The sequence below is a fragment of the Betta splendens genome, chromosome 19 (assembly GCF_900634795.4).
Source record: "Betta splendens chromosome 19, fBetSpl5.4, whole genome shotgun sequence".
Taxonomy (NCBI): Eukaryota; Metazoa; Chordata; class Actinopteri; order Anabantiformes; family Osphronemidae; genus Betta; species Betta splendens.
This window is the reverse complement of record NC_040898.2, coordinates 10,404,170-10,430,060: the sequence shown is the minus strand read 5'-3', so window position 1 is coordinate 10,430,060 and position 25,891 is coordinate 10,404,170. Positions and strand designations below refer to the sequence as shown.

Below are 25,891 nucleotides of genomic sequence, written 5' to 3'. Positions count from 1 at the left end.
CGCTCGCTCTCCTGTTTCCCTCGTTGAGCCCATGTCCAGCTTGAAGAAGATTTGAAGTAGGTGAAATGACACATTTTCCTGCCCTCTGTGAGTTACTGAGACAAAGCAGAGCGCAGGCATGAGTACGTACTGCAGGGGGTTGTTTTGTCAACTGGCTTTCGGGTGACTGAGTGCAGTCAGCGGGACTTCTGGTAAAAGGGATTTGAGGCAGTTTGTCTGTGAGAGAGGGGGAGAGGGAGATTAGTCTCAGGCCCTGTTTCTGCTTCTTCCTCCTCCTCCTCCTCCTCTCGTCTTGTCCTGCTTCCACCCCCGTACCACCAGACTCGGGCCTCTCGGCACCCTGGAGACACGCGCTCCACAAAGCCATCACTTCCACCTCCACAAAAGACCTTCTCCTCCGTCCTCCTGACCTCAGATGAGCTCTACAAGCCGGGCCTGTTCTCCTCTGCACTCCTTTCATTCTCCTTCCTTGTTTTTTGTGTGTCCTCATCCGGTCTGAACATTCTCCTTCCTCCTCCCTCTGCCTTTTCCTTCCTATCACTTCCTCCCGTTCCCACCAGCAGACTCGTGTGAATGACGCTTGCTGCGGTGCTTGCTCAACCCAGCGCATGCTGTCAGAATCGTCCCGTAAAGTTTTCTACTGGCCGAGAATACGTTTAACTGCAGTAGATGAAGTGTGGGGAGACTCTGCAGTTGCGATTAAAGCTCCATTCTGCCAGTGGTTCCAGGCAGGCACGGCGCTTAAATCGCCTCAACTGCCGAACGATTGCTTTTTAATGCGAAACACATTGGTCACTCAGTATGTGGTTGATTGTTTTGTGAGGATGGCTGAAAACGTGACACACCCTCGATCTCCTCGGCTGCTTTCTGATGCCTTTTTCTGTCGAGAGACCGAAGCCTAATGTAAACTACACTATGTGGAAGAACTAACCACAGGATATGTTTAGTTTAAGGTTGCCAGTTTGGTACCGAGTACCACTAACGGACCACTGAGCGTTACCCGGAATATCATTTATATTGTGATCGTTTATATTCTATATTCTACCTCTTCAATACTCGTAAAGACTTCATTTTTCATCTACTGTATCTTCTGTCTTTACTCTTTTATGGGTCCTGAACGTGGTTGCCAGTTGTTTGGATCGGCACCAGCTGAGGTAAGAGCCCGTTTAAAAAAAAAAAAAAACCCGACCAGCAGTCTGGTTTTTGCACTGGCACCTGGTTTTCTCAGCGGAGCGGAGTTTCCATTCTCCACCCTCTTCCCTTTTGGAAGAATGTGTGTAAAGCGCTGGCTGTATCTTTAACTGCCTCCCTGCTTTTTTCTACACCAAAGGAAACATCATGTCTTAAAGTCTCTCTGATGCTTGTGGTCACTTAATGTGGATTGCTGAAGGTTTCCAGTGGTAAAACGCTGTCGTGACACAAAGCGTTGCTGCAGGGACGTTACCTTGTTTAGTGCGATTGCAGCTTTGCAGAGGTGCACATTTTGAGGTTTCGGGCCTGAATATCGGTGCTCAGATCGAAATAAATGAAGATAGAAAACAATGTGACATTTCCAGTAAAGCTGAAAAGAAAACAGTGCTGACAAATTAGCCACATTTGTGCACTAGACTGTTGGTTGCCAGCAGTGTTTGTCCCGTTTGGGCTGCGGTCCCCCTCATTAAAGTGATGACTTATGAAGAGCTGTGGGATCTGCGGTTTAACTAAAAGACAAACTCACAGTCATATGAGCTTAAATGTTTACATAAAAGAGCTCACATGCACTTTGCTTTGAGTGCGTACAGTGCGGCCACTACTGTCACGACTAAATCCCTGAGATTTTCTCTGAACCTCTACCTTTCCAATCAAACCCACTGTTTATGAGCAGGGTGTCGCCTGCATTCCTGCGGTGAGCACCTGTGATCTTTGAACATGTATAAGGAGCAGTGGATTGCATGTAAGTCTTTGTCTTAAACATCTTTCTGTCTGGCCTGATCTTAGGATTAGTGTGTTTGTCCTCTTGGGTAGATCTGCCAGACAGATACATTTCCCCATAAGCAGCCTGCCTCCTACTGTTCCACTCGTTTACGTAATGACATCAGTGAGCTATGAGCAATCGTGAACCCGTTAAGTTTAACGGGAGCTGTTTCCTGTTCAGGTGCTTCACTTGACCCGCTTTTCACAGCATGAGTCAAGCTCAAATTGACCTGTTCAACCTTTTATGATCGTTGTTGTTTTTGGCACAGAGGTTCGTTGAACTCACCAACACATCCTCCTTCCTCTTGGATCCGGTATTCGTTGTATCTAAAGATCACACGTACAGCATAGCATATCCCAACTTGTCACACAAGGAAATGTGGAAAATTGTGAAGAAGCTCGGTTCCTAACTGCCGTGTAAACAAGACGCGTCTCTGTGATCATGTTCAGGGAGTGGAGGAACCTGATTTCCCTGTTGGGTGCATGTGGTGGTGGGTTTTGCCTCCTCTCCTCTCAGCTTGGATTACCTGCAGAGATAACACAGAAGGAGCTTTTCTTTGTCTCCCCAACCAACAAAGTGCCAGGAAGCCGTGTGTTGCATCACTATACAGTTAATTTAATCCGTAACATGTGAGGTGTGATTTATAGTAACCAGGTTACTGCCATATGCGAAAACTACTCCACAGCTTGTTTCCTCTGAGGGATTAGGATGATTTGGTTGTCCAAATTTTGCCACCAGTGCAAAAATATTGATTGATTTGTAGTGTTGTGGTGATCGTGTCTGAACTGTTGTTGGTTGTGCAACATCTTCCTCTATGGATCATAGCAGCTTTAAGTGCTGCAGGCCTGAAACAGATCGTGCCTCATGTAATGTGACTTGATAGGGCTTTTCACTTAGGACTTGACTTATAACGGAGAGCAACAGAGCCCGTACTATTCTGAGTGCGAGGGGCGGGTCTGGCTGTCGAGCCCTTACTCATCCTGTGTCTCAAGAGGCTGCTTTATGAGTAACGTTTCCTGGTGAATCGAGCTTTCATGAAGCAGGATACGGGGCGCATGCGGGAAGCGACCAGCTTGACCTTTGCCCTTCCTCTCGTAGCCAGTGTAATTTCCCAGCGGGCGCAGCATGGGCAGGGAAACTCTCCAGCGCTGTGTTTGTTTACATGCCCCAGAGGAGCAGAAATAATAGAGGTGGCAGGGCAGGACAGGTATTGCTGCATGCTGAGCGAGAGGGAAACACACAAATGTGGTCAGTGCAACAAAGCCCGTGTGCTCACTCATTGTTCTGCTCGTCGTCTGTGATACATGTTAAATGACAGGACAAACAAGTTTGCTTCATTAGCTTTTAATGCTCAAAGCAATCCAGCCATAAATAGGGAAGACACCTGCTTTCAAAACAGCGGGTGAGCTCATATTTACTGATAGGTTGATGATTTTTTTTGTTTTTTGCATGACTCACATCTGTGGTTTCAGTCCCCTTTTGTTGCTTAAAATAACAGCGACAGCTTCCAAACAAAACAGGCCCGATGCTCTGCGTCTCCGTGGACCAGCGTTAGCGCTGCTCTCCTTTTATAGGTAGTGACCTGGGTGAGTTATGTAACCGTGCGCAGAATCCCGAAAGCAACACCCAAACGCGGGATTGTTTGCCTTCAAAAGGCAAGTTACCGGCTGTGGATGGACACTCCGTTTGAGCGCAAAGTTAAAAATATCTGCTTTGGTTCTGATGGAAAAGACACGTCAGGGAGCTTCACGTCGTGCAGCAGACAGGTTTTGTCACTTTTACTAAAATACATGGAGCTGATAACCCACATTAAGCCTCATCCTCCAATGCTGATCTGCTGTAACTCTCCAAAACAATTGTAATGTTCTTCTAAGCTTTCACCTTATATGATCAGTGTTGTTCTAGAGTGATTTGGTTGAACCGACTATAAATAGTAGTTGATGCATGAACAGGAATGGGAGTGAAATGCTGAATTGTTAATTTGATGAACAGATGCTCAGTGTCTTCCTTCGTTGTGTACAGTGGGTGTTAATGCCAGGCTCAGGTCAGAAGAAGTTACAGTTTATGGCTGAACTGCATTGAATATACACCAGGGATCCCCATTACTGAACCAAACTGTTATGTTCGATGGAGGAGGGGAAGAAAAGGTCAAGGTGAAGTCATGCACACGCTCATATATCCTCTAAGATACACACTGATTTCCTGCGCAATATTTCAAAGGTTGTTTTGTTAATAGCCCAGCAGGTGGCCGGGGTCCGAGGGGTGCACTTGACATTTTTCGATGAAGCTTGTTGCTGTTACAGAGGCGTCTGTTGTAGACAGCTCATTAATTCCACCTAATGTTTAGGTTCACCCCCATTCCCACTCATTCCCCGTCCTATATTACTTTCATATTGACCGTCCCTGGCCGTGTGATAACTCAGACCCTTTCCCTGCCTGATGTGCATACCGCACCTCCTTTTTCCAGCTACAGTAAGTTTCCTCCATCTTGACATTCAGCAGACAGGAGCCCAGAAGCATCATAAGCATGCCTATGCTGTGAGAGACGTTTGTGGAAAAGCCTTTTTCGCTCGACGTGGAGCGAGACGAACCGGCACGTACATAATTTTTATTGCTGTTGTCAGCCGGCAATGCATTTCAGTGAGTGCAGCTATCAGACCTCTGCATCCGAGCCACGTGCGGTTACTGCCTAATGGAACAAAATGCGCTCAAGTCCCCTTCTCCTCACATTAAGTCGCTGAGTATTAAACAATCCGACGTTATTAAATATTGCACGTTATTGTGCGACATGTGGGAAGGATCTGTTTAACAGATTGTGTTTTTGAGTGACACAGGAGGCTCGATGGCTAGAGCAGTCTGGAGACGTACTATCACAGAAATAACACGACAAATATAGCCAAGCACACGCATTCCCACTTATGGGCAATTTGGAGCTTCCCATGAGTTGTGTTGGTAGTAATTACAGAATCACTACAAGGTGGAATAACGCTCATGAGATTAGATGCAAAGCTTCAGCTGTAAGGAATAAATAGACGTTTAACGCGTGTCTCTCGCCTTCCCCTCCCTTGCTCCAACTCTTTCCCACTGAGGCGATGGAGTAGACGTTATATGAGAGTCTCGCTGCGGCGGTGGGCTGTTTGAACAGAGCCGGCTGACATCATTCTCACATGGGGGGTGTTAGCTGGGGTTGGCGAGGGCAGGGCTGGGTTTGAGCTCTGCTGCCGAGCCAGTTAGTGGTGCACGCCACACAAGCATATGCTTTGGTAAATCCACTTTTACAGACTCTACAGCCATGATATACTAATGTCTTCCTTTCTTGTTGCAGCACTGGGGCGACTTCAATGGATTAAGACATTGCCGTCGAGGGAAATCTCTAAGGAAGTCGGACACCGTATCAGCAAACCTGCTTAAAATCTGTTGAACTGCACAATGGATGGAGTGGACACTTTGCAGAGCTCAGCCCTGGAATCCAAGGCCGAGCGGATCGCCCGGTACAAAGCGGAGCGGCGGAAGGAGCTCGCTGAGCTCTACGGCAACACAGACACGTTCACCTCCAAATACGTACGACGGGACAAGAAAGCTGGCGAGGCGTCCGAGACGGCGTCCGAGACGGCGTCCTCGGCGGACAGAGAGAAGGAGACACGCGAGGATAATGGATCAGCGCCGGCATTCACCAGGAGGGGCCTCAGGGGTAGAGCAGCAGAACCCGAGGACCGCGGTGACGAGGCTGCGCGGGAGAAGGAGTCCACGCAGACGTTCAGAGCCTCATCCTCCAGGTCGGAGACAGTGATGTCATCACAATTCACGTGAGTTTGTCTCATTCCTAGTTTATTCATGTGTAAAGAAAAAAATCGCCCCTTCTGTTGCCCACTGTTTGCACGTGATCAATCACAGTGTGGTCCAGAGACATCAAACCCCAAGCTGCTGAGGACATGTGGAAGCCAGACTAACATCTCAGGAATACATTTCAATGTAATTATGATTTATTGCTCACATCTTGCGTATCTCAGTAGAACACAGGGTGATGAATATCCATCAGTCTCCTTAGATTCTTCTGAGCTCTGCGCTGTTTAATCAGGGATCGCATCTCCAGCTTTTAGAGAGTATTTGTGGTTTCTGGCTCATAATGAGAGGCACATTTGTCCAACACTAATCTTGACTCCACTAATGAATGCCTTTGTTTGAAGTAAATGCAGCTTCTTGTATCAGCAGACTTCTGTCGGTGCCAAGCCGATGACTGCCCCATTTCCTGCTGCACTCTGCAACAATGACAAGCACGCGGCTTGTGTTGATTCTTCTTCTTCGTGCCTGTGTTGAGAGGATTTCACACGTCCGACTCGTCTTTGAATTTGGATCTGCTCTTGTTTGTCGTGTGGCAGGAAAGCTCTTCTGAGGAACGTGTGCGGCCGTAGCTTTCGCTGTGTGCACGAACACACGCACTCACCAGTCCTGCCTGTTCTTGAAAGACAAGCAGCCAGAGGGAATGATAGAGAGAGACGCACTGAGATGAACACAGTGGAAACACACTATCCCCTGAAGTCATAGATTGGCTCTTGGAGGAGTTGGGATACTGGGCCTTGCCAAGCTTTCATGCCCTGCACTTAATGAAGCAAGACATCTACTGTAGAATAGCTGTGATGGATGGCCTGTTAATGGCAATTATTTTATGAGAGGGTGCTCGGCAAATGCAAGCGTTTTACCTGATACTCCATGTTTATTTCTTTGGTTTCCATCGAAAATCAGCTTAAAGCATGAGTTTAACTTATATTTCATCTGACAATAGCAGCTGATGTGTTATTTCGCTGCATACGGCGTAATCATACAAAAAGCTCCATGTGGTGTATACATAATCAGCGTACGGACTCGGTGTTTAACGTAGGGACTTCAAGGATGGATTGACGTGCTGATGGGAATGCCTCACATGCCTCTGACATCAGCTGCAGACCTTGTCGGGTTTGTTATGACGTTCCCGGCCCGTCACAGTCCAGCTGCGTGCTGCTGCAGACGCCGTCCTATTGTTATCAGCCAAACATAGCACACGTCCTGCGTCTTAGGGCTGGGTATCGCTGGCATGTTTACTTCTGTGGGTTAATTTGACTTGGTTTTTGGAGCAGACTCTCAGATTTGTCTCGGATTCCTGTCTGACATGTACACGCTCTATTATTACAGCGTCACGCATTCCCTGAATGTTCAAAGGCGACTTGTTTGCGTAAAGCACAGCTGGCACAAAGGAAACTGGCCGCCCGATAATAAAAACTGTCAACAAGTTTATCAGACGCAGGCAGGAATCCTCCTCACAGCTGAAGGGTGACATTCCTCATCTTGTGGCAATGCAAAGAGTCAGATCCTGTCCCGTCCTGTGTGTGTCCTCTGTACCACTGCACAGACATGCATGCATTCAGGTTCAAATTAGAAATGAGTAACCTTGCTGGATGTGATCACATGACATGAGCAGATGTGGCCTAATGAGAGTGCAGCCTTCGTGGTAGCAAACACATTAGAGCCATTACATCTATTAACCATCATTACAGTTGTATCTATCGCATGTCACGATTTCTCCCTCCCGCTCCGTTTCACATCCTCACTTCATACTTCACGGGTTTGACAGAAGAAAACACAAGAAGAAACATTTGCTCTAAGTGTTTGATTCATGTCTCCCCTTCCTTGATTTGATGATTATATGTTTAGCCTTTCTCTCGTCAACTTCCCCCCATTACTGCCGGTGTTGTTGCTACTCCTCTGCTTGCATTCCGTTCCGCTCTTCTTCTCCGACTAGATTGCAGCCGGTCTGAGGCCCACGTGTGAGGTCCCTCGCAGCCCGCAGACAAAGCTCGGGCGGGGTTGATGAAGTGTCACTGAGCTCTGCGGCTGCGGAGGACGGTGTGAGAGGAGAGCGTTTGAGAGCCAGATGACAGCGGCCACAGATTAGTAACTGACGCCTAAATATGTAACATGGAAACTGCTTTTACCCCGATGACAGTTACTCTAGGTAACAGATCACGTCACTGACATCATCGAATAAACCTTTCAGGAGGCCTATAGCAATGCATATAATATTAATAATATTATTGCATAAAATATAATGCAAACAAAGGGATGAGAAGCTGTTCTACTCTGATCTCAATCCTGCATCTTGACTTAGAGCTTTGTTCCTATCTTTGACCTCTTCCAGATGTCCACCATGACTCTCTATTGTGTCCAAAGCAGCCCTTTCCCCTCCTCCTCTTACAGCAGCTGCCTGTCCCACAGGCTGTCATCATCCATATTTAACGCTCATTACTTATAGATGAGTGGCCATTGTCGCATATTACACAGTCACTGCTGTTGTGTTGTTTCCAGCACGAGACGATAAGAATGATGCAATTGTTCATTCATATAATACACAGCAGGGGGCATCTCCATCTCCATCATCTTTTGTGTGTGGCTTGAGTGCGCATTTTAGGATGAGAAATTTGTATATTGTAATTGTAATTTTCTACAAAATGATCACTTTGATTGTGTTGCGCAGGGACTTCATTTGTTTCTGTCTCTCTCTTCCAGGCGACTGGAAACTGCTGATACGGAGGAGTCAAAGGGTAAGACAAGCCCTCTCTTTCATCCCTGTACTCATTCACGTTCAGGGGGACTTGACCAGCTAGGAAGAGTCGGACCTGCTGATGTCTTTGTTTCTTAATTTAAATCGTATGAAATTCAGCTGGAAGCTCGTTTCAGCCAGACGATTTTCTAATCGCATTACTGGCTGCTTTTCTGACTCACATTCAGCCACCTGAGCCCACGACCTGTCTGTCTGTTTGTTTCCTGTGTCCGTGTCATACTGGTTGTTGAATCCTGCAGTGAAGGCTGATAGTCCTTGTAGTAATATATTAGAGTATTTTACAGCACATAGTTTACAGTTTTGCTTGAAATGTCCTAAAATCAGATACTTGAATATTTTTAATATTGGTATGTGGATGACAACCACCATCAGGGAATATTTAGATCATAATGAAGATTTCTTATTGTGAGTTATTATCTTTTAAAAACTGCCTTCAGATTCATGGAGGCAGTAAAATAGGAGAAACGAACAAAGGACAGCCATTGTTGATCCGTACTGAGAAAGCGTGAGCGTACGAGCAATGGCAGCACATTGATGTCGTTTCCTGTCTACACTGGCAGAGGAGTCGGCGCTCTGAGCCAGAACGCCTCTCACAGGCACATCAAGGGTTTTCCCTGACCATTCAGCTGCCCCGCGAGCCAGACGTTCAGCTGGCTCATACTGAAGACATTATATAGATAGATAGATACAGTCAGAGTTATAGCATTTAAACCTAAATCTACCATAAACCAAGTGCATTGATTCCTTTTTTGTCTCAGCTAAAGTATGTCTTAGCTGACTGGTCATTACGAGGTCAAGGGCCCGTCCCACAAGCTCTCAGTGGGTTCGAGGGTCTTGCTATGGATGAAAACACTTACAGAGGAGTTTTTTTTCTTCGCTTGTGTTTTTCTTTTCTCTCTTCTAACGCTCTGGATGTCAGATGGATGATGATGTAAAACGTTTGGGCTGGAGTCAAAACTGCGAGAGTTCAGTCTGAGTGGAATCACCAGTCGGCAGCGCTTTATGTTTCGTCATCTAAACTAATCATCTGAAGTTCTGGACAGCAGGGGAGCTTAGAAACATAAATCAGAGCCGGAGCACAAGGCCTCGACCGAGTGCTTTTTCCGTTTACAAAGAGGAGTTTGTCAGACACTTCATTATTTGAATTAGTTTATTTCATTGTTTTCTTTAGATAGAGGGCATTTTTTCACTTGAAATGTCACAATGTCAAAGCAATAAAGACTGATTTAGAGTAAGCAAAGGGATTTGAGTGTGCTGACTAAAGCAAACTGTGTTGTTTCGGAATATCAATAGAGGCTATGGTTGTGTTGGTTTGGATTAGAGGAGCGCTCGCTCGCTTGTTGCAAACTCACATGAGTCTAGAGTCAGTGGATCCACTGATGCTCTTGTTGCTCCTGTAATTTACTTTTAGAATCAAAGATGAATGCACTCAAATCTTGAAGCTTATGTAACTGTTTGAAGAATGATTTTGTGAGGTGTTGTATCCAAGGTTTCTGGCCTCTGCTCACAAGCCACCTCAATTCCCTATTTAAACTAAAGGCCTTCTCTTTATGCATGGATGTCATTTTATTTGTATGTGTTTATTTGTTTCAGCTGATGAGAAGCTGGCGGAACCTCCCAAGCAGGCTGCTACTTCCAAGGCGTCTCTTTTTAAGGTTGTTTTCTTTTATATGATTCATTATTATGATGTGCCAACATTTCATTTTGGGAAAAGACAGTCAGGGGGTAATTGAAAGACTAACAGGCATCATCTCAGCTTCTTGTTTTGGCACAAATTCAAATGTAATTGTAATGTAATTTCCAGATATCCAGATGAAAAATCTGGATATCTGGAAAATCACACAAAATCCATGCGCCAGATGACAACCCAACCTAAACCAAGTCCAAACTCCCAAATTTCAATTTATAAGCTCATGAATGATGCCTCACAGGCTTCGTCAATATTTTCCAACAGTCTATGGTTAATTCTGTTCATTTCCTTTGCTGATTTACTAACAGTTCCTTCCAGTGCACCTGGTGCAGGCTTCAACCTCCCAGTGGAAGTTTTCCGCCATTAACAACAAATTGAGCGATTCCATACGGCACTCAGTTGTTGTGCACCTGGAGGCACACTTGGCCAAAGTCGTGACTTCAGCGCACACGGTCCATGGAGGCCTGAAGCCAGTGGTGGGAAGGGAAGTCTAGAGCGCTAGAGGACGCGCAAGATGAACTAATACTTGATAATGCCCCAAATCCGTCGGGGCGTCTACACGTGTGCTTCAAATTCCACGGCACGTCTGGCTTTCCCAGGCTGCTTAGGTTTCAGATGTGCTGGGGCTTTATGATACTGAATGTAAATAACTGTTCTAACTTGGCTTTCACAGACCAGGAGCAGTGCCAAGGGTGACCAAGTAAACCCAGATGGCAGTAAGTTGCTCCAACCAAAAACCTGCTGGGAAAACAGGCTCCCACAAAGAGGCATACAGTTACACCGCTTTCCTTTTTTCCTCTCCTTCAGTCCCTCTCTCCTTCCTCTGCTTTGTCCCAGGTCTTTGTTATTCTAAGGTGTCTCACATCACCTCCTTGCTGTCTCCTCTTCTCACTCGTCTTTATAGTCCTTGGTGAAAGACAGTGAGTCAGTGTCTCCAGCAGTAGAAACAGAGCAGGAGGAGGTTATAGCGTGTCTGCTTTCCAGCCCGGATGGAGGCAGTAAAATATGGACATGGAGAACTGTGGAGGAAGATACACATCATTTATAAATTGGATTTCCTGAGTTTATTTAGACACAGGCAGTACAGCACCATACGTCTTTATAAGCAGTGTGCAGCCTGTAATTCTGAAATCCTTCGTGCAGTATGTTATTTTGACAAAACCAGCATCACTTATCTTTACTGGGTCACCTCAGGGTGTTTGGTCAAGTGTTCAGTTCACAGTGGATGCAGGGTTTCAAAAAGTCTCTTGTTACTCGTTTAAAGCAGGGCCGGGGTCGGGTGGCATGTAGTTTGTTAAAAGGACTTTTCTTGATCTTTTAGCTTGTGTTAGTTAGAGTTGCTGTTTTTTTTACTGTGACATGCTGTCATTTAAGCTAAAGGGTGTTGATTTGGTGACTTAAGTTTGCACAAGACTCAAAATCCCCCGTCCTCTGACTGTTTGGAATGAAAAGCCTTCAGCAAATACCTGTCCTCTGCCCTGACTCATAGGTTTTATCATGAGTCTAAATCACAAAAGCCTTCACAGATTCGTATTGCGTCTTTTAACTGTACTGTGTCTGCTCCTCCAGTTCCCGAAATGGAGTGAGTCAGGTACTGGACCAATTAAAAAAGTATTTTAAACTGAAAATGACAGAAAAACAATACAGAAAAGCTAATGATTCCCTTGGGGAAACTTGAACATGTTGCATTGGGTGTATTTCGTGTTCTTGTTCCTTTCCAGTAAAACCCCTCTTCATTAATCACCACTGAACCGCTGAGGAGCCTGACAGCAGTGTTTGCAGGGTTAATAGCTTTGCTCAGATGGAGGCGTGCGGCGTTTCATACATTCATTCACCTTCCAAAAATAAACGCAATCATAACCTTCATGGTACAACTTTCTCTCTCTCTCTCTCTGCCTGCAGGAACTTGGAGCCGCGCAGGAGCAAGACGATACAGGAAAGCGTCAGCGTATGAGCAGTGATGAAGAGGAAGCCTGTGCCAGGTGAGCAGATTCAAACTGACTAAAGACTTTGGTTACACCATTTGAATAATAGACCTTGAGGATTCTAGTAAGGAACATATGCTGCAACACAAGCAGACTGAACAACAACTGACACACTGTGCACAGCTGTAATTACCGTCCAACTGATGGGCCTTTTATTGATGCATTGTAAACAGCTGCAGAAATAAACCAGATAAACCTGCAGGTCTTGCCTTTAATACCACTCTCTTTCTCTCTGTCTCTCTCTCTCTCTCTCGCTCGCTCGCTCTCACTCCCACGTGAGTGTTAGCCATGGCTAAACAGTAGCCATGACATTGCAAACCAGACTGAGGCAAATGCTGTAGCTGCCGCAGTGGGAGCCAAACTGTAGCAAAAGTGTGGACTATGTGTGTCAAAGGTCAAAGGTCAGACCAGAGAAGATTGTCCTGTGGTGTAGGCTAAGTCCTGCATTCAGTGGCCCCTCTCCACTGATTATAGAGAACCAAATTACAAGTTTGGTATAGACTTGACTTACTACAGTATAGGCCTAGTAACATTTTGCTCACATTGCAGCATCTCGGGTTCATTTTGAAGGATCAAAGTGAATTTTCACATTAAAATGATTAAAGTCCTTTAACCTTTACTGTTGCTTTTTAGCATTTCTGTCCTCCTTTTTTCAGCCTCCCTAGAACCCATACAGGCAAGGCACCGGAGGAGAAGGCCACAGATGAGCCTTTACAGACTGAGGAGAGGGAACACGCTGCTGCTGCAGAGGAGCCAAAGGTCAGTTTCCCTTCTGAAGGCATGTTTAAGATATGGTACACAGTAGTCTTAGACGCCAGTCGTGTCTGAGGTATGTGAATGTCCACAGTTTTACAACTGAGCAAACACCAAAAGTCTCCCTGGCCCTAAGAATTTCTGCTGATTTCAGCTTGGCTCTTTAACGAGTCAGGCTGTTTTAAATCACTCAGAATCACTTCTTCTATAGCTTCTATCTACTATGTAGAGTATTATTCACAGTTATGCCCTCTGGCAGACCACCTACAGTAGCTAGCATTGTGCCCTCACCCCCAGATGACCTCAGTATACTGTAATCTATTCCCTGCATCATAACCTTTCACCTGTCAGTGGGAAGTCTGCTCTTGTGCCAGTTGCTGTTGTGTCATCTAGGCGAGAGCAAAATAAAAGGCTCTGTTTATATAGGTCACTGCATTTTTGTGGTGTTTTTTTAATTTATTTTGAAACAATTATTAGTCTATAAAAAGCTTTTAAATGCATGATCACATCTTGTTTTTTTTATTTTGTTTGTGGTACATTGCACTGAGAGATGCTATTGTTTCTTTGCTAGGTCATTACTTCACACTACACATGGTTTTTATCAACACATATAATGTCCTACATTCACTGAGAAAGGATAGTTTTATGGTTGGTGTGGTTATTATGGTTCTCACCTAACTTTTTTTCAATCTCTCTCTTTTTTCATTAGCCTTCCAGTCTCCTGCCTGACAGCAGTAACAGAGATGCGTCTTCTCCTTCATCTCCCCCCTGTCCGCCTGCTCCACTGCAACGTCAGGACTCTGGGCCCCAGGGCATCAAGGGAATCCTGAAGAAAAGCCGCTCCACCAGCGTGGAGTCGGACCACAGCGAGGGCTCAACGCAGGACTTCAATCTTGCCCGACAGAGCGGAGTCACCCTCAGCCACCCAGAGAGCAAGAAAGAGAAGGAGGAGGAGGTGGAGAAGGAGGACGGGGAGGATGAAGGCGATCAGGAAGAAGAGAAGGAGGAGGAGATGGATGACAGAGAAGACGAGTCTCTGGCTGAAGATACTATGGATGGACAGTGCTTCACCATCCACAGTCAACAGAGGAAGGGCAGCAGCAGCAGTGGAGGGAGCTTTGAGGAGCTGCATAGCCCCATACACGATGAGAGCACCTCCACGGTGTCCGAGGACGTGGAGGAGTTGGAGAGCAGTTTGGAAGGAAGCATGAGCTCCTCATTCAAACAAAGGTTGTTCACGCACGCCTGCTGAAAATAAATGAGCATAAATTGAAGATGTCAGAAGGCACATCATGTGTAAAGCTGTCTTTACTTCTCACACCAATGAATGTAGCCTGTTAAAAGTCAACATCATGATACTTTTAAGCAAATCAGGTTAATATCATGCATTCCTTATTCCTTTTAGACTGTCAGAATTCACCAGTGGCGACGGGGAGACGGCTAGAATGAAGAAGGCTAAAACTAGCGAGCTGATCCAGACGCCTCTGGCTAACCGCTTCAGTCAGCTCCACGATGCCGAAAACGCCTGGAGGAAAAAGGTGAGTGTGTTGAGACTCACTCGCTGGTTGTGTCTGCTTACGTGGCATAAAAAACAGCCCAGCAAGACATCTTGACAAAACTTTATGTTCTTGCAGTAAAATGTTTATCTGTGACAGTAATTCAAGATGGGTAAACAGGCGGCAGCGCTGAAATGTGTTGCAGCCTCCCCCTCAGCCAAACATTAGGGTACGGACACGCGTCCCCCTTTGCTGAATACGCTTATTTCTCAGAGTTGCTGCCAAGATCTTGTGAGGTAAGAAGAGTTTGGAGCAGTTGGGAGTAATAACGGCAGAACCAGGGATCCGGGGCTTAACTGGCCTCCCTAGGAGAATGATAGACACGCCTCGCTCCACTTGTAAAAATAAAACTCTACACCGTGACCTTACACCTGCAAGCCTTCCAACTATTCCCCTCTTGTTGATTCTTTTGTGCCTCTCCCTCCACTCCCCTTTTTCAAAGCTAGCCACGGGCGCCCACCATACAAGTATCACTGCACAGAAATGTTAATGCACGCGCTACCTGAGGCTGCTTAAAGCATTGTTGGACGTGCATGCAGGTTCCCACATGTCGGCCTCTCTCGTCTAAACAAGACGAACCTCGCTGAGAGAAAACAACAGTGGTGCCTCATGCACATTGTGCAAGGACTGAGTGGTTCTGCACCAGCTGACTTACAGTACGTGTGCATCAGAAACCAATTAATTAGCCTCCAAGATTGAGATGATGTCACATTTACTGAAACAAAGCTTCCTTTGGCCTGAAGCCGCCTGGGGGGATTTCTGCGTTGGATTCACCCATCATCCCCTTCTGCCGGCGTTTACTGTGTGCGACCGCTCCTCTTGCATTTCCGTGCGTCTCCGCCTCGAGGACGAGGCATTGGGTTTTCGTTTTCAGGCGTGTTGCTTTATCTCCTCGCTGCCAAGCTGGAGCAGATGTTGTTGCTCTTTGCTTGATATGTGGGAGACCAGGGAATGCAACACGCATGGTACAAACCATGGTCATCTCTAAGCAGCTCCAGATGTTTCCTGTTCTGCCTGCTAAGCTGTTCTGTACAGTTGTGCGGTAAAGTGAGACCTTGTTATGAATTACATTTAAAGAGGTTTTGCTGTGTGACATAATGACTGTTAGACACTCCGTCGTCCCGTGGATTCGTCGAGGTAGCAGTTAATGACAGCGTCCAACCAAAAACGGCTCTTTTATTCTAAGTTCTAGATTTGCTTCACATTAAGTTGCACATTTTAAATAACGCTGTACAAGCATATTTTAAAATCTACAAATCCTTCAGGATTTACTAAATGTCTAGGTTTTATATTACAGCGGTGACTCATGGAAGACTGGCCTGACTTCTCCACTCGAGTCAGAACGCTCAGGCTGCAGCTCCCCCACACACCATAACTCTCTTCCTAATCACTGCTTGGAAATGCTGTCTCTGCTGTGTTGATCCTAGAAAATCTATTAGAGATAACAAGCTAAAGATGACTCGCTGATCTCTAGGGCGTGTGCCGAGACGTGTGTGTCGAGTGTAGATACATCGAAAGAGGTCATTTTTAGGGTAACGTGTGCCAAGGCGTTTCACCTAAATCCGACTAAATCAGTTTGGCTCTGGTATAAATAATCCTGGAATTGGTTTTCCTATCATCTGATGTTCCCTCTCACCAGTAGTATTCCCGAACCAGCTCCTTAGTACTGCTGTTTCCTGATGTTGCCATATACTTTCTCTCCTCTGATGACCTGGATTTCCTCTCCTCCTCTTCCTGCTATCCCTCCATTTTTTTGCCTATCTTTCCAGCTTCCTCTATTCTTACCTGTGGACTCCACCCTTTTCTTTGATCTTGACATCTGCCTGTCAGCCTTTCCCTATCCCTTCAGGTGAGTACGCGTCCCTTTGCATGGACTAAGTCACTTGATATTTTCCACTTTATTCCTTTACCCGCACTCTGGTCAATCTCTTAAAGTTACAACTGCAAAATTAGTGCTGTCAACACACTTGCTCTCTCTGTTAGAATGCGGTTTGCTGCCCCTCACTTGTTTGATATCTGTGTCGGTGGTTTGGCAGAGGGGCTGCCTGTGCTGTGCCGTACTGTACAGCAGCGCTGAGAAAAATGGTTTCCTGTGGGGGTTTGAGGCCCAGAACCTTTACCCTTCCCCCTCATTTTGGGGGTCCTGTCAGCCCAAGGTATTTCCCCAGTCTGATTGACCGCAGATACGGGTTGTTAGCATGTGGTGCCGGGTGCGGGTGCACGTGTGCGATAACATTTAGCTTGGGTATTATTTTAAATATAGAATGACACAATTACAAGTAATGTGACAGAAACAGCAACTTGAAAACACAGCATTCCCTTCGTATACGTGTATATGCAGAAATGTTTCCATACGTCAGAAGATGTCCTGCATTAAGTAATGTTATGAAATCAGCCAGGGTTCCCTTTGATGTTCAGCTTCAGTGCGTTGTCTCTGTGTGCATGCCGATGTGATTAAAGGCACTTCTTTGAACTTTTGATTCATGTCAGGCTAATATTTGACCACATCATGCAACATGTTTGACATTAGGGCACTGAAAAGATCTGTTACCGCTTGTCCATTTACCGCGGTCTGTAGTGAGGCCGAGGGGAAGGACGCGATGCTGTGCTGTGCCTGACAAGAAAATTGGAAATTTACTTTTTGGGTATTTTTTTCAGGTGAGGTTTTTTTGACATCCGTGACATCAGTCTGACTCCAGTTCACTACCTTCGTCAAACATCTTTTTCTCTTTAAAGCTGCTGACATCTGGGAATGTTTAAATTCACTCGTCTGAGTTATGGCATGACAGTCAGCAGATCACTCCATAGTTTACCCCTGAAAAAAATCCTCCATGGCTGCAACATACTATTTGATTTGGGGAGTCCTTTTTTGGGATAGTTTATCATTCACTTCCCTGTTATGAAATGTAAACTGCACTTATGTCGCCTCATATGAGTAAAAGCTGCACTTTACAGAGCGCACAGTATTTAGCAGAGGTCTCGGAGGCAGCGACTCTGTTGACAGAGTGGTTGAATGTCAGCGGTTTGCAGCCTAGCTCGTCTTGGCCATTTGTCAAAGGACCACACACTGAAGCCAAAAACAAGCCCCAGCCACGAAAGCGGCCCTGGAAATGGGGAGGGATTTTCTTTTTGGTTTCTGCGCTGTGGGATATGGTGTGTTCCTCCTGTGTAGTCACATTGTGTAGGTAGGTTTGACAAAGCGGAGTGGAAAGGCAGCCACCCAGTGAACTGCACATTATTAGCAAAGGAATAGGAGGTGGCAGCCAGCAAAGGCCCAGGCAGAGCCATAAAATGCTTCAAATATGAAGAAGTGGAATATAATTAATTATTGTAGCGCTGCGTCTAGGGGGCAGTGGGCGCAGTAAACCTCTGCTGTTACTTTTAATGGGGGAGGTGAGGAGCAAAAAATGGCAGCAGGCGCAAATCAACCAAGGAAAACTTGTGAATGGGTTTATAACCATGGCCTCAGCCTATAAACAAATAAAGTGGTGGACAGGATTTTATTGCTTTAAAGATATGAAGCTTAAATAGCACTTCAGACTGTAGAAGTTGTTTTTGGATGCAGCCACTCATCTCCAGTAATTAAGTAATTAAGCCTCCCTCAGCATCGTGCTTATGGTTATTCCATATGTTCCTATACTATGTAAAATGAATTCATAGTCGAATCATAGGCCTTTACTGAAATGTACATGTATTTATCTTGTGTTATATCCATCAGAAGTCTAATGTAGATGTGGAGCCCAAGATGTCTCTGGCAGAGAGGATGAAGATCCTTAAGGAAAAGGAGGAACAGTGGAAGAACAAAGGCAAAGGAGCAGCCAACGACTCAGTGCAGTTCACTGTAGCTGGACGCATGGCTAAGAGAGGTACGGTAACGTCTTCTGCCCGGGGACGCACAGGTCAGCCAAGCTCGTCTTTAACTGTTAAACTCGTGTTTCACCAGGTCTCGTATCAGATACAGGAAAGGAGGAGTCCCCTCTGAGCTTCCTTAAGAAGTCCAACGCCACACCTGTGAAACCCCTCGAAGGTATTCACTCATCTACATAGTGACTATTTAAAGTCTATGGCGTTCTGAATTCAGTCTTGTGTGACATCTATTTAGATTTTAGCCAAAATTCTACTGTCAAGTGCGATAACTGCAGTTATTATTGTTTCTCCTGCACAGAAATCTCCAGTAGAACTGATGTCAAGGTGGAAGGAGACAAACGGCTCGACAAGCTTGAGTCGTTTCTTGACAAGCTTCACAATAAAGGTAGATACAATGTGTTCTAGCTCATGGCACATTTTTTTGCGTCTGAATGAACTTCCTTTGACCTTCGTCTCGCCAAAATTGCAATTCAGCAAAAAAAAAATCGTTAGCAATTGTTGTGGTTGTGTGTAACACTTCCTCTGCTTCCCCCCTGTTTCCTTCCACGCTGGACCGGTCAGGCGTGAGCGGCAGCAAGGCATCCACCATCGAGGTGACGGCGGAGACGGAGAAAGAAGTGATGACTCTGGATGATCAGGAGACATTTGGAAACTTCTTTAAGTCTGTGCCCCTGTCAGGACTCCAGGACCGGACAGTAGTGACTGAGGAGGATCTCAGCCAAATCCAGATAAACTCACCAAAGTTAGTCCATGGAAATTCTTCATGATGATTTAACACAACTCACGATTATTTTACTTTCACTCTGGTGCTTGAATTAGAAATGCCCACCGTTTTGTATGCGTGTGTTTAGGCTCACCTCTGCTGTGGAGGAGCACAAGCGAGCGGTGCGACCGGCCCGGAGGAATCAGGGCTCTAGGAACCCCCTGCGGGCCCTGGCTGCCCGCAATGACATCCGCCAGGGCTACACTGAACAGAGGCTGAACATAGCCACGGTGGAGACCAAGAGGATCCAAGTGGAGAGAAGTAAGATGTCAGATTTGACTTTTGAACTAAGCAGGGTAGCTTCTCAAATTAGCTTAAATGGTTCAAAGTTAAATCTGTAGGAGAGTACATCCAGCCAAGCGAACAACTGTTTACTGTATACATGTGTATGCAGGGATACAGTGAACCTTGTTGTACTGTAGGTTGTTTTAAACATATCTTAAAGATGCATGATAATCATTGGCCTATCACTAAAGCACATTAGCTTGACCTCTGTTAATCAAAAAGCTGTGTTACTCCTCCACCCAGTGGCCAAACACTCCAACCTGGCTGATGTGGCCTTGGCCGGCCTCGCCAGCAAGGAGAACTTCCGCAAGGTCAGCCTGCGAAGCGTCAAATCCACCGATGTTGTGACTAACAACAGTGCCCTGCCGTTCCACAAGCTCATGCTTATTCGCATCAAAGGTCAGAGACAAATGCTTTCGTGTATATAATAAGCCAATGCAGTATTACAGTATTACAGCGCTGCAGTGCTTGATGTTGCTGTGGTCGTCTATAGGTCGAAGACACGTCCAGGTGCGTTTGGTGGAGCCCACTGCCACCTCTCTCAACAGCGGCGACTGCTTTCTTCTTATAACGCCAAAACACTGCTTCATGTGGAGTGGGGAGTTTGCCAACATCATAGAAAAAGCTAAGGTAGGGAACCAAGCACATGGAATGAATAGAACCCAGCCTGAACTTACTGTCTGACACATTTGTACAAGTACAATGCGCTTTGTGTGGGCAGGCATCGGAGATGGCCTCGTTTGTTCAGACCAAGAGAGACCTCGGCTGTAAAGCCGCCCAGGTGACAGTGCTGGAGGAAGGCATCAACGCCGAGAGCAAGTGGGCCAAAGAGTTTTGGAGCCTGCTTGGAGGAAAAGCCAAATACAGAGGTAGACACAGACATATGCTGGAGGAAGAGTCCCATAATACAGTCATAATGAGTGCCTGCCACCTTGCTCCCGCATGTTCTTACCCTGCTTTTTGTGCTTGTCTGTGTATAGGGGCAGGGGAGCCAGAAGAGGATGAGCTGTATGAGAGCGGGGTGCAAGACTCTAATGGGGTGTACAGACTCCAAGGAGACAAACTGGTGCCTCATGAAGATGCCTGGGCCTCCATCCCCAGTGTTTCCTTGCTCAACTCTAAAGAGGTAATGGAGGAGTCATGAACTGGAAACTTGTGTCAAATCCAACTATGACAGAAACATAAACCATGTCCACCTTTCTACCTCTCTTCAGGTCTTGGTGTTTGACTTCGGGGGTGAAGTCTACGTATGGCACGGGAAAGATGTACCCTTAGGTGACAGGAAAGTCGCGGTCAAACTGGGCAAACAGCTCTACAGCGGCAGCTACGACTACAGCAACTGCAGAGTCAACCCCTTGGATGCATCCTGCACGAATACAGATGTTCCTCAGTGAGTGTCTGCACTGTCCTTTTGAAGATTATACATTTATCATGGGTTGTTGCCGTCGCCTCTAGGGGTTTTATGTTGCTTGTACAGAAACATAGCTCTTTTTTAAATGTAACAGTGTTCATATGTATCCAGACAGGGGGAAGGTCGTCCCAGCTGGACCCTGTTTGGTCGCCTGTCAGAGCACAATGAGACGTCTCTGTTCCGAGAGAAGTTCCTGGACTGGGCTGAGAGGAAGAAGGAGGAAGGATATCAAGCTGAGGAAATCATGGTAGATGAGATTAGACTCGCTGTGGCGTGTGTTTCAGAACTTGATTAGCAGCATCAATGTGTGTTTCCTTCAGGTATCATTAGTCTTAATGGAAATAGAAAAAGACACATTCTTCAATATTTCCCTTCAGCAAATAAATATACTGTGTCTGCGTCTTCAGAGCCCGGTGAGCTCCACCGTGCGCGCCCCTTTTGACTCAGAGCTGCAGCCATGTGACGCCAAAGCCCTCCTGGACAATGAGCCGGAGCCGGTGAAGACTGTGCTGGAGGGGGTGGACGTCCAGCGGGGTTACGGTCGGGTGAGGACAGAAGACGGCCGGCAGGCGGATTTAGCCACCGTGGCCGTAGATGCCTGGCACATCAAGGAGCACAGTGAGGAGGAGCTGCCTGCAGAGAGCCTGGGCCAGCTGCACGAGGGCGACGCCTACATCATCCGCTGGAAGTACTCGATCACCACACTGGGTGAGTCCAGTGTTTGGGACACGAGCAGAGAATCTAATCTATATCTAACCGGTGAGAATGGAGCTGCTAAACAGGCTGAGTTCTGCTCTTCCAGTGGGGAAGCGACAGAAGCCCGGGGAGCTTAGCACCAGTGCTCCCGGTAGAGAGAGGACGGCTTGCTTCTTCTGGCAGGGCCGTCACTCCAGCATCAGCGAGAGAGGAACCTCGGCGCTCATGACTGTGGAGCTAGGCAGCCACAGGGGGTCGCAAGTGAGCATCCGTTCCCCTCAGCGATGACAATAATAATCTCAGGTTCCTTCAACAGTTTGTTACTTCACTCAGTCTGCACCTCTCTCTCGTTTTGCTCCTTAGGTTTTGGTAAGTCAGGGAAAAGAGCCTCCTTGTTTCCTCCAGCTCTTCCAGGGAGGTTTGATCATCCACAAGGGAAATAGAGAAGACAGTGTCAATAGCGCAGGTTTGGGAACAGCATGAAATTTCTATGAACTAATGTGAAGAACAGAAGTGTTTGCTTCGACACGCTGACATAAACACTCCCATCGTGTCTGTTGTCAGGCGGCTGGAGGTTGTTTTGTGCCCGTGGAGAGGCAGAGGTGGAGGCCTCGCTTGTGGAGGTGGCGTGCGAGCACGCCAGCCTGCGCTCGCGCGCCAGCCTGGTGCTGCTCAACGCCAAGAAGTCACGACTCTACTTGTGGCACGGCTGCAAAGCTCATGACAGCACCAGGCAGGTGGCTAAGAGAACGGTGGACAAACTCGCCCAGAGGTGAGAAGAAAACGAGGGCTGAAGGCAATCTTGACATATGACTTGTGTGAAAATCAGCTGGTTTTTGCTTTCATTTCTTAAGGTGCGCGTCAGAACTGGGTCTGAGCAGCACCTGCAGCGTGAACGTTGAGGAGGTGGAGGAAGGAGCCGAACCCTCAGAGTTTGTGCAGGCTCTGGGCTCACAGGACAGCAAGGCCTACGACTGCATGCTGCAAGGCGCGTCCTCACACCCTGCAAAGAAGCCACTCCGCCAGAACAATACCCACGTCTCGGTTTAGTTCAGCTGACGGTGATGACGTGCGTGCGTGTGTCGTCTGCAGATCCAGGGAAGTACAACTACACGCCTCGGCTGTTCCGCCTCAGCGCAAGCTCCGGGGTGTTTGAAGGGGAGGAGCAGCTGTATCGCGCCAGGGTGACAGAAGGAGTTATGGCAATGCCGTTCCTGCAGGAGAATCTCTACAACACACAGCAGCCAGGTACCACACGCCAGGAAACACTGTTTTTATTGGTCGGCTCAAATTAAACTGCTCTGTAACGCAGATCAGTGTAAAACTGTTTTTGCCATTATACAGAGTCATTACTGGAATAGACGATTTGTCTCTTGCTTCATAAAGAAGACTTATAAATGTAATTTATATACAACAGTATTAACTCTGAAAATAGGATCTTAAATCAGAGCAGATCTAAGTTACTGGACGATAAGTTCCACTTTACTCACAGATGACTCATTGATCAAAACTGCTCACTTCAGAGATTTATCTTGATAAATCTAAGAGTTGTTCTGTTATTCAGATTCATCCTCAGTCTGCGGCATTACTGTGTTCCAGCTGGTTCATCACTTAAGAAGCATAACATAGAAAAGACCTCATCTAACTGTTCAGACAGTTTCATTTTCTTTGGTCCGGTTTAAACTGAACAAGGAGCTGATCTTTGACTTTGCTGTAGATGAATATGTTTCATTTAGGCTAATTGCCTTCTACTTCTTCTGCTGTTGTCTCTCAGCCCTGTTCCTGCTGGATAACCGCATGGAGGTGTACCTGTGGCAGGGCTGGCAGCCTGAAGACACCCAGTGCACGGGCTCTGCAAAGATGCGCTGGGACAATGAGCGAAAGTGTGCCATGGAGACAGTGCTACAGTACTGCAAAGGTCAGAGGTCACAGACAGTCTTCACTTAACAGACAGATAAGAAAAACTCTCCCATAAATTAGTTTACAGACTCTATTTGAATTTGATTTGCGATATTTCATTATGCAGTGCTGACTTATGTTTTGCAGAGAAGAGTCCTCGACGCCCACCTCTGGCTTATCTCGTGCTGGCAGGCTGTGAGCCGCTTACTTTCACCAACATCTTCCCATACTGGGAGAAGGACTCCAGTGTTTCTGCAAAGGTGCGACACCTGTTTTACTCCTGAGACTGATGCATGTGTGTTCGCTGGGACTGGAAACAGTCAATTTATTCACAACTACTCCTTCTTACAGGAAGCATCATGCATCATTCTGAATAAGACATCATTTTATATATCTTGTTTTCCTGCTGAAACATGTATATGTACGCAGGCTGAGAACTTCAAGAACAAGGTGATCCTGGTGAAGGAGGCTCTGTCTAATCTCAGTAAGCAGCAGTACTCCATCGAGGAGCTGACCAAGAAGCCACCACCAGAGGGAGTCGACCCCCAACGCCTGGAGGACTATCTGTCCGACCAGGACTTCAAGGTACGTGTGAATGTCCATGATTTAATGATTTACCTGCAGTTATGCGTGCAGATAAATGAAAGTCTAAGCTAATGACAATAAAAACAATGTGAACAACAGTACTAGCTTGTTGGTTTACCACATTTTTACCAAAACAACTTTAATCAGTCAGTTAAAAACTCTCGGAGGAAATCAGAAAGACAAAACCTAGACAAGCATTTCAAAGGAAAGGCCTTTAAAACCTTGCTTGATGTCAATGTGACCAATCGTTATTAAGCCGTTTCCTGTCAGTGGGACTGACGCCAACTTCCTCAGTCGGAGCTGTAAGAGAAAAATAAAGCCCCGCCTGAGCAGAAGGATAATGTGAACCATCAGTCACTTTTACAGCCACGGGCTCTGAGCAAACATCACAAAGAGGCTGAAATGTGCTGAAACGCCGGCTGACAGCCCACCAGAGGCCGCGCTCATTGGACAGCGCAAACTCAATTCCAGCTCTGTGGCGAGTCACATCGGCTAATTCAGTTTTCTAAGTAGACGACAGTGTACGTTGTGTGGAAGTGGCGGCGGGTTTAGTTCTGTTGTGGGCGCGATGGTCTCAAACCTATCAGGGAACGGGAAGTTCTTCATTTCCAGATGCTTTCTCTCCGGTCCCTGCAGGCCGTGCAACACAATCCATTAGGCCTACATGCTAGTTCATGCCATTTAGATTTAATGACGCTGATGCTTTGCAGACACTTTTCGAGATGAGCCGGGTTGAGTTCAACGCCCTGCCAAACTGGAAGCAGAAGAATCTGAAGAAAAGCAAGGGCTTGTTTTAAACATACGATATCAGCAGCTTTTATTCCCCTCGTCATTTGGTAACAGTTAAAAAAAAGCCAAAGTGCAATTTTGTTCAAATATTGATCTGTTTTTAATGACGACGCCATTCTAAAGTTTTTCTCTATCCTTTAAACATTTTAGCCAAAAAACTGTGCAATTATTAATCGTTTAATGTCTAAATGTTTTTTATGGTGAACAGTTACCCTCACAATATAAATATGTATTATACTATAAATGAATGTGTTGTTTACTCATGTCAGGATTTGTGAGAATGTGTTTGTCTGTGGTTCGTGTCGCAGCATTTATCATTCAGTTTTTACATGTCTTGGAAAAAAGCCAACTCTGTGTAATGAGACTGAATATCAATAGTCCAATGTTCTCAGAACAGTCTACACACCAGCTGTTATCATTTTAATTTCTTTCTTTTCATCGCAACCAAGAGACCCTGTTACAAAACAAACTCTAAGGTTTCCTCAGTCAGTGTGTGTGTGTGTGTGTGTGTGTGTGTGTGTGTGTGTGTATGTATAAATGTGTAACTAAAAGTATTAAGTGTGTCTGTAAGAGAGAGACTGCACCGTAGAAACGTAGCGCTGATGTGTTATGTTATGTTATGTTGTCATTGTGGTATTGTGTCCGTGATGAATTAGAAAATCCTCTGCATGATGTTCACGAGTGTTTCTATTAACAAACATGTCATAATGTGCTGCGTCATCCATTTTGTGACCTGGAGGATTTACATTCCAGGCACAGAAAAGTGAACGTTGGTGGCAGGGAGACGGGAAAATCTACATTCAATACGCTCTTTTCAATAAAAATATTCAAAATGTTTACGTTTCTTCGTTTCTTCCCGTCGTCGTATTTTTCACGTTTAAACACCAGGAGGTGCTGTCTGTCCAACCTTGGCACCTTTTACTCCGTTTCCCTGTGAGTCTGTGTAATTTATCTTCTGGACTTTACCTAATCAATAAGTGATGAGAAGAAAATGAAACATTGATAATAAGCAAACAAACAAACTTGTGGCTGCGGCTCCTGGAAATGCTGCGTGAGAAACACT

General features: G+C 46.1%; 1 protein-coding gene across 2 annotated transcripts in view; it reads left to right on the top strand.

Annotated features, from left to right (window-relative positions):
• svild (supervillin d) overlaps positions 1–25,663 on the top strand; it is a 29,813-nt gene extending 4,150 nt beyond the window's left edge. The window contains exons 2-29 of one of the 2 annotated variants that reach the window (XM_029134435.3): positions 5,280–5,760; positions 8,495–8,529; positions 10,143–10,204; positions 12,142–12,221; positions 12,881–12,983; positions 13,687–14,207; positions 14,383–14,515; positions 18,252–18,399; positions 18,477–18,560; positions 18,699–18,785; positions 18,962–19,142; positions 19,252–19,424; positions 19,692–19,847; positions 19,942–20,078; positions 20,170–20,317; positions 20,429–20,574; positions 20,663–20,838; positions 20,971–21,106; positions 21,267–21,567; positions 21,662–21,816; positions 21,919–22,021; positions 22,120–22,327; positions 22,410–22,543; positions 22,648–22,803; positions 23,330–23,473; positions 23,602–23,714; positions 23,884–24,039; positions 24,750–25,663. In XM_029134435.3, the coding sequence (XP_028990268.1) occupies positions 5,384–5,760; positions 8,495–8,529; positions 10,143–10,204; positions 12,142–12,221; positions 12,881–12,983; positions 13,687–14,207; positions 14,383–14,515; positions 18,252–18,399; positions 18,477–18,560; positions 18,699–18,785; positions 18,962–19,142; positions 19,252–19,424; positions 19,692–19,847; positions 19,942–20,078; positions 20,170–20,317; positions 20,429–20,574; positions 20,663–20,838; positions 20,971–21,106; positions 21,267–21,567; positions 21,662–21,816; positions 21,919–22,021; positions 22,120–22,327; positions 22,410–22,543; positions 22,648–22,803; positions 23,330–23,473; positions 23,602–23,714; positions 23,884–24,039; positions 24,750–24,836 (4,440 nt within the window). In that variant the 5' untranslated portion in view covers positions 5,280–5,383 and the 3' untranslated portion in view covers positions 24,837–25,663. Of the gene's footprint in view, positions 1–5,279; positions 5,761–8,494; positions 8,530–10,142; positions 10,205–10,764; positions 10,956–12,141; positions 12,222–12,880; positions 12,984–13,686; positions 14,208–14,382; positions 14,516–18,251; positions 18,400–18,476; positions 18,561–18,698; positions 18,786–18,961; positions 19,143–19,251; positions 19,425–19,691; positions 19,848–19,941; positions 20,079–20,169; positions 20,318–20,428; positions 20,575–20,662; positions 20,839–20,970; positions 21,107–21,266; positions 21,568–21,661; positions 21,817–21,918; positions 22,022–22,119; positions 22,328–22,409; positions 22,544–22,647; positions 22,804–23,329; positions 23,474–23,601; positions 23,715–23,883; positions 24,040–24,749 lie in introns of those variants that run through there. The other variant, XM_055504386.1, reaches the window with a different exon arrangement.
• Positions 25,664–25,891: the final 228 nt, after the last annotated feature.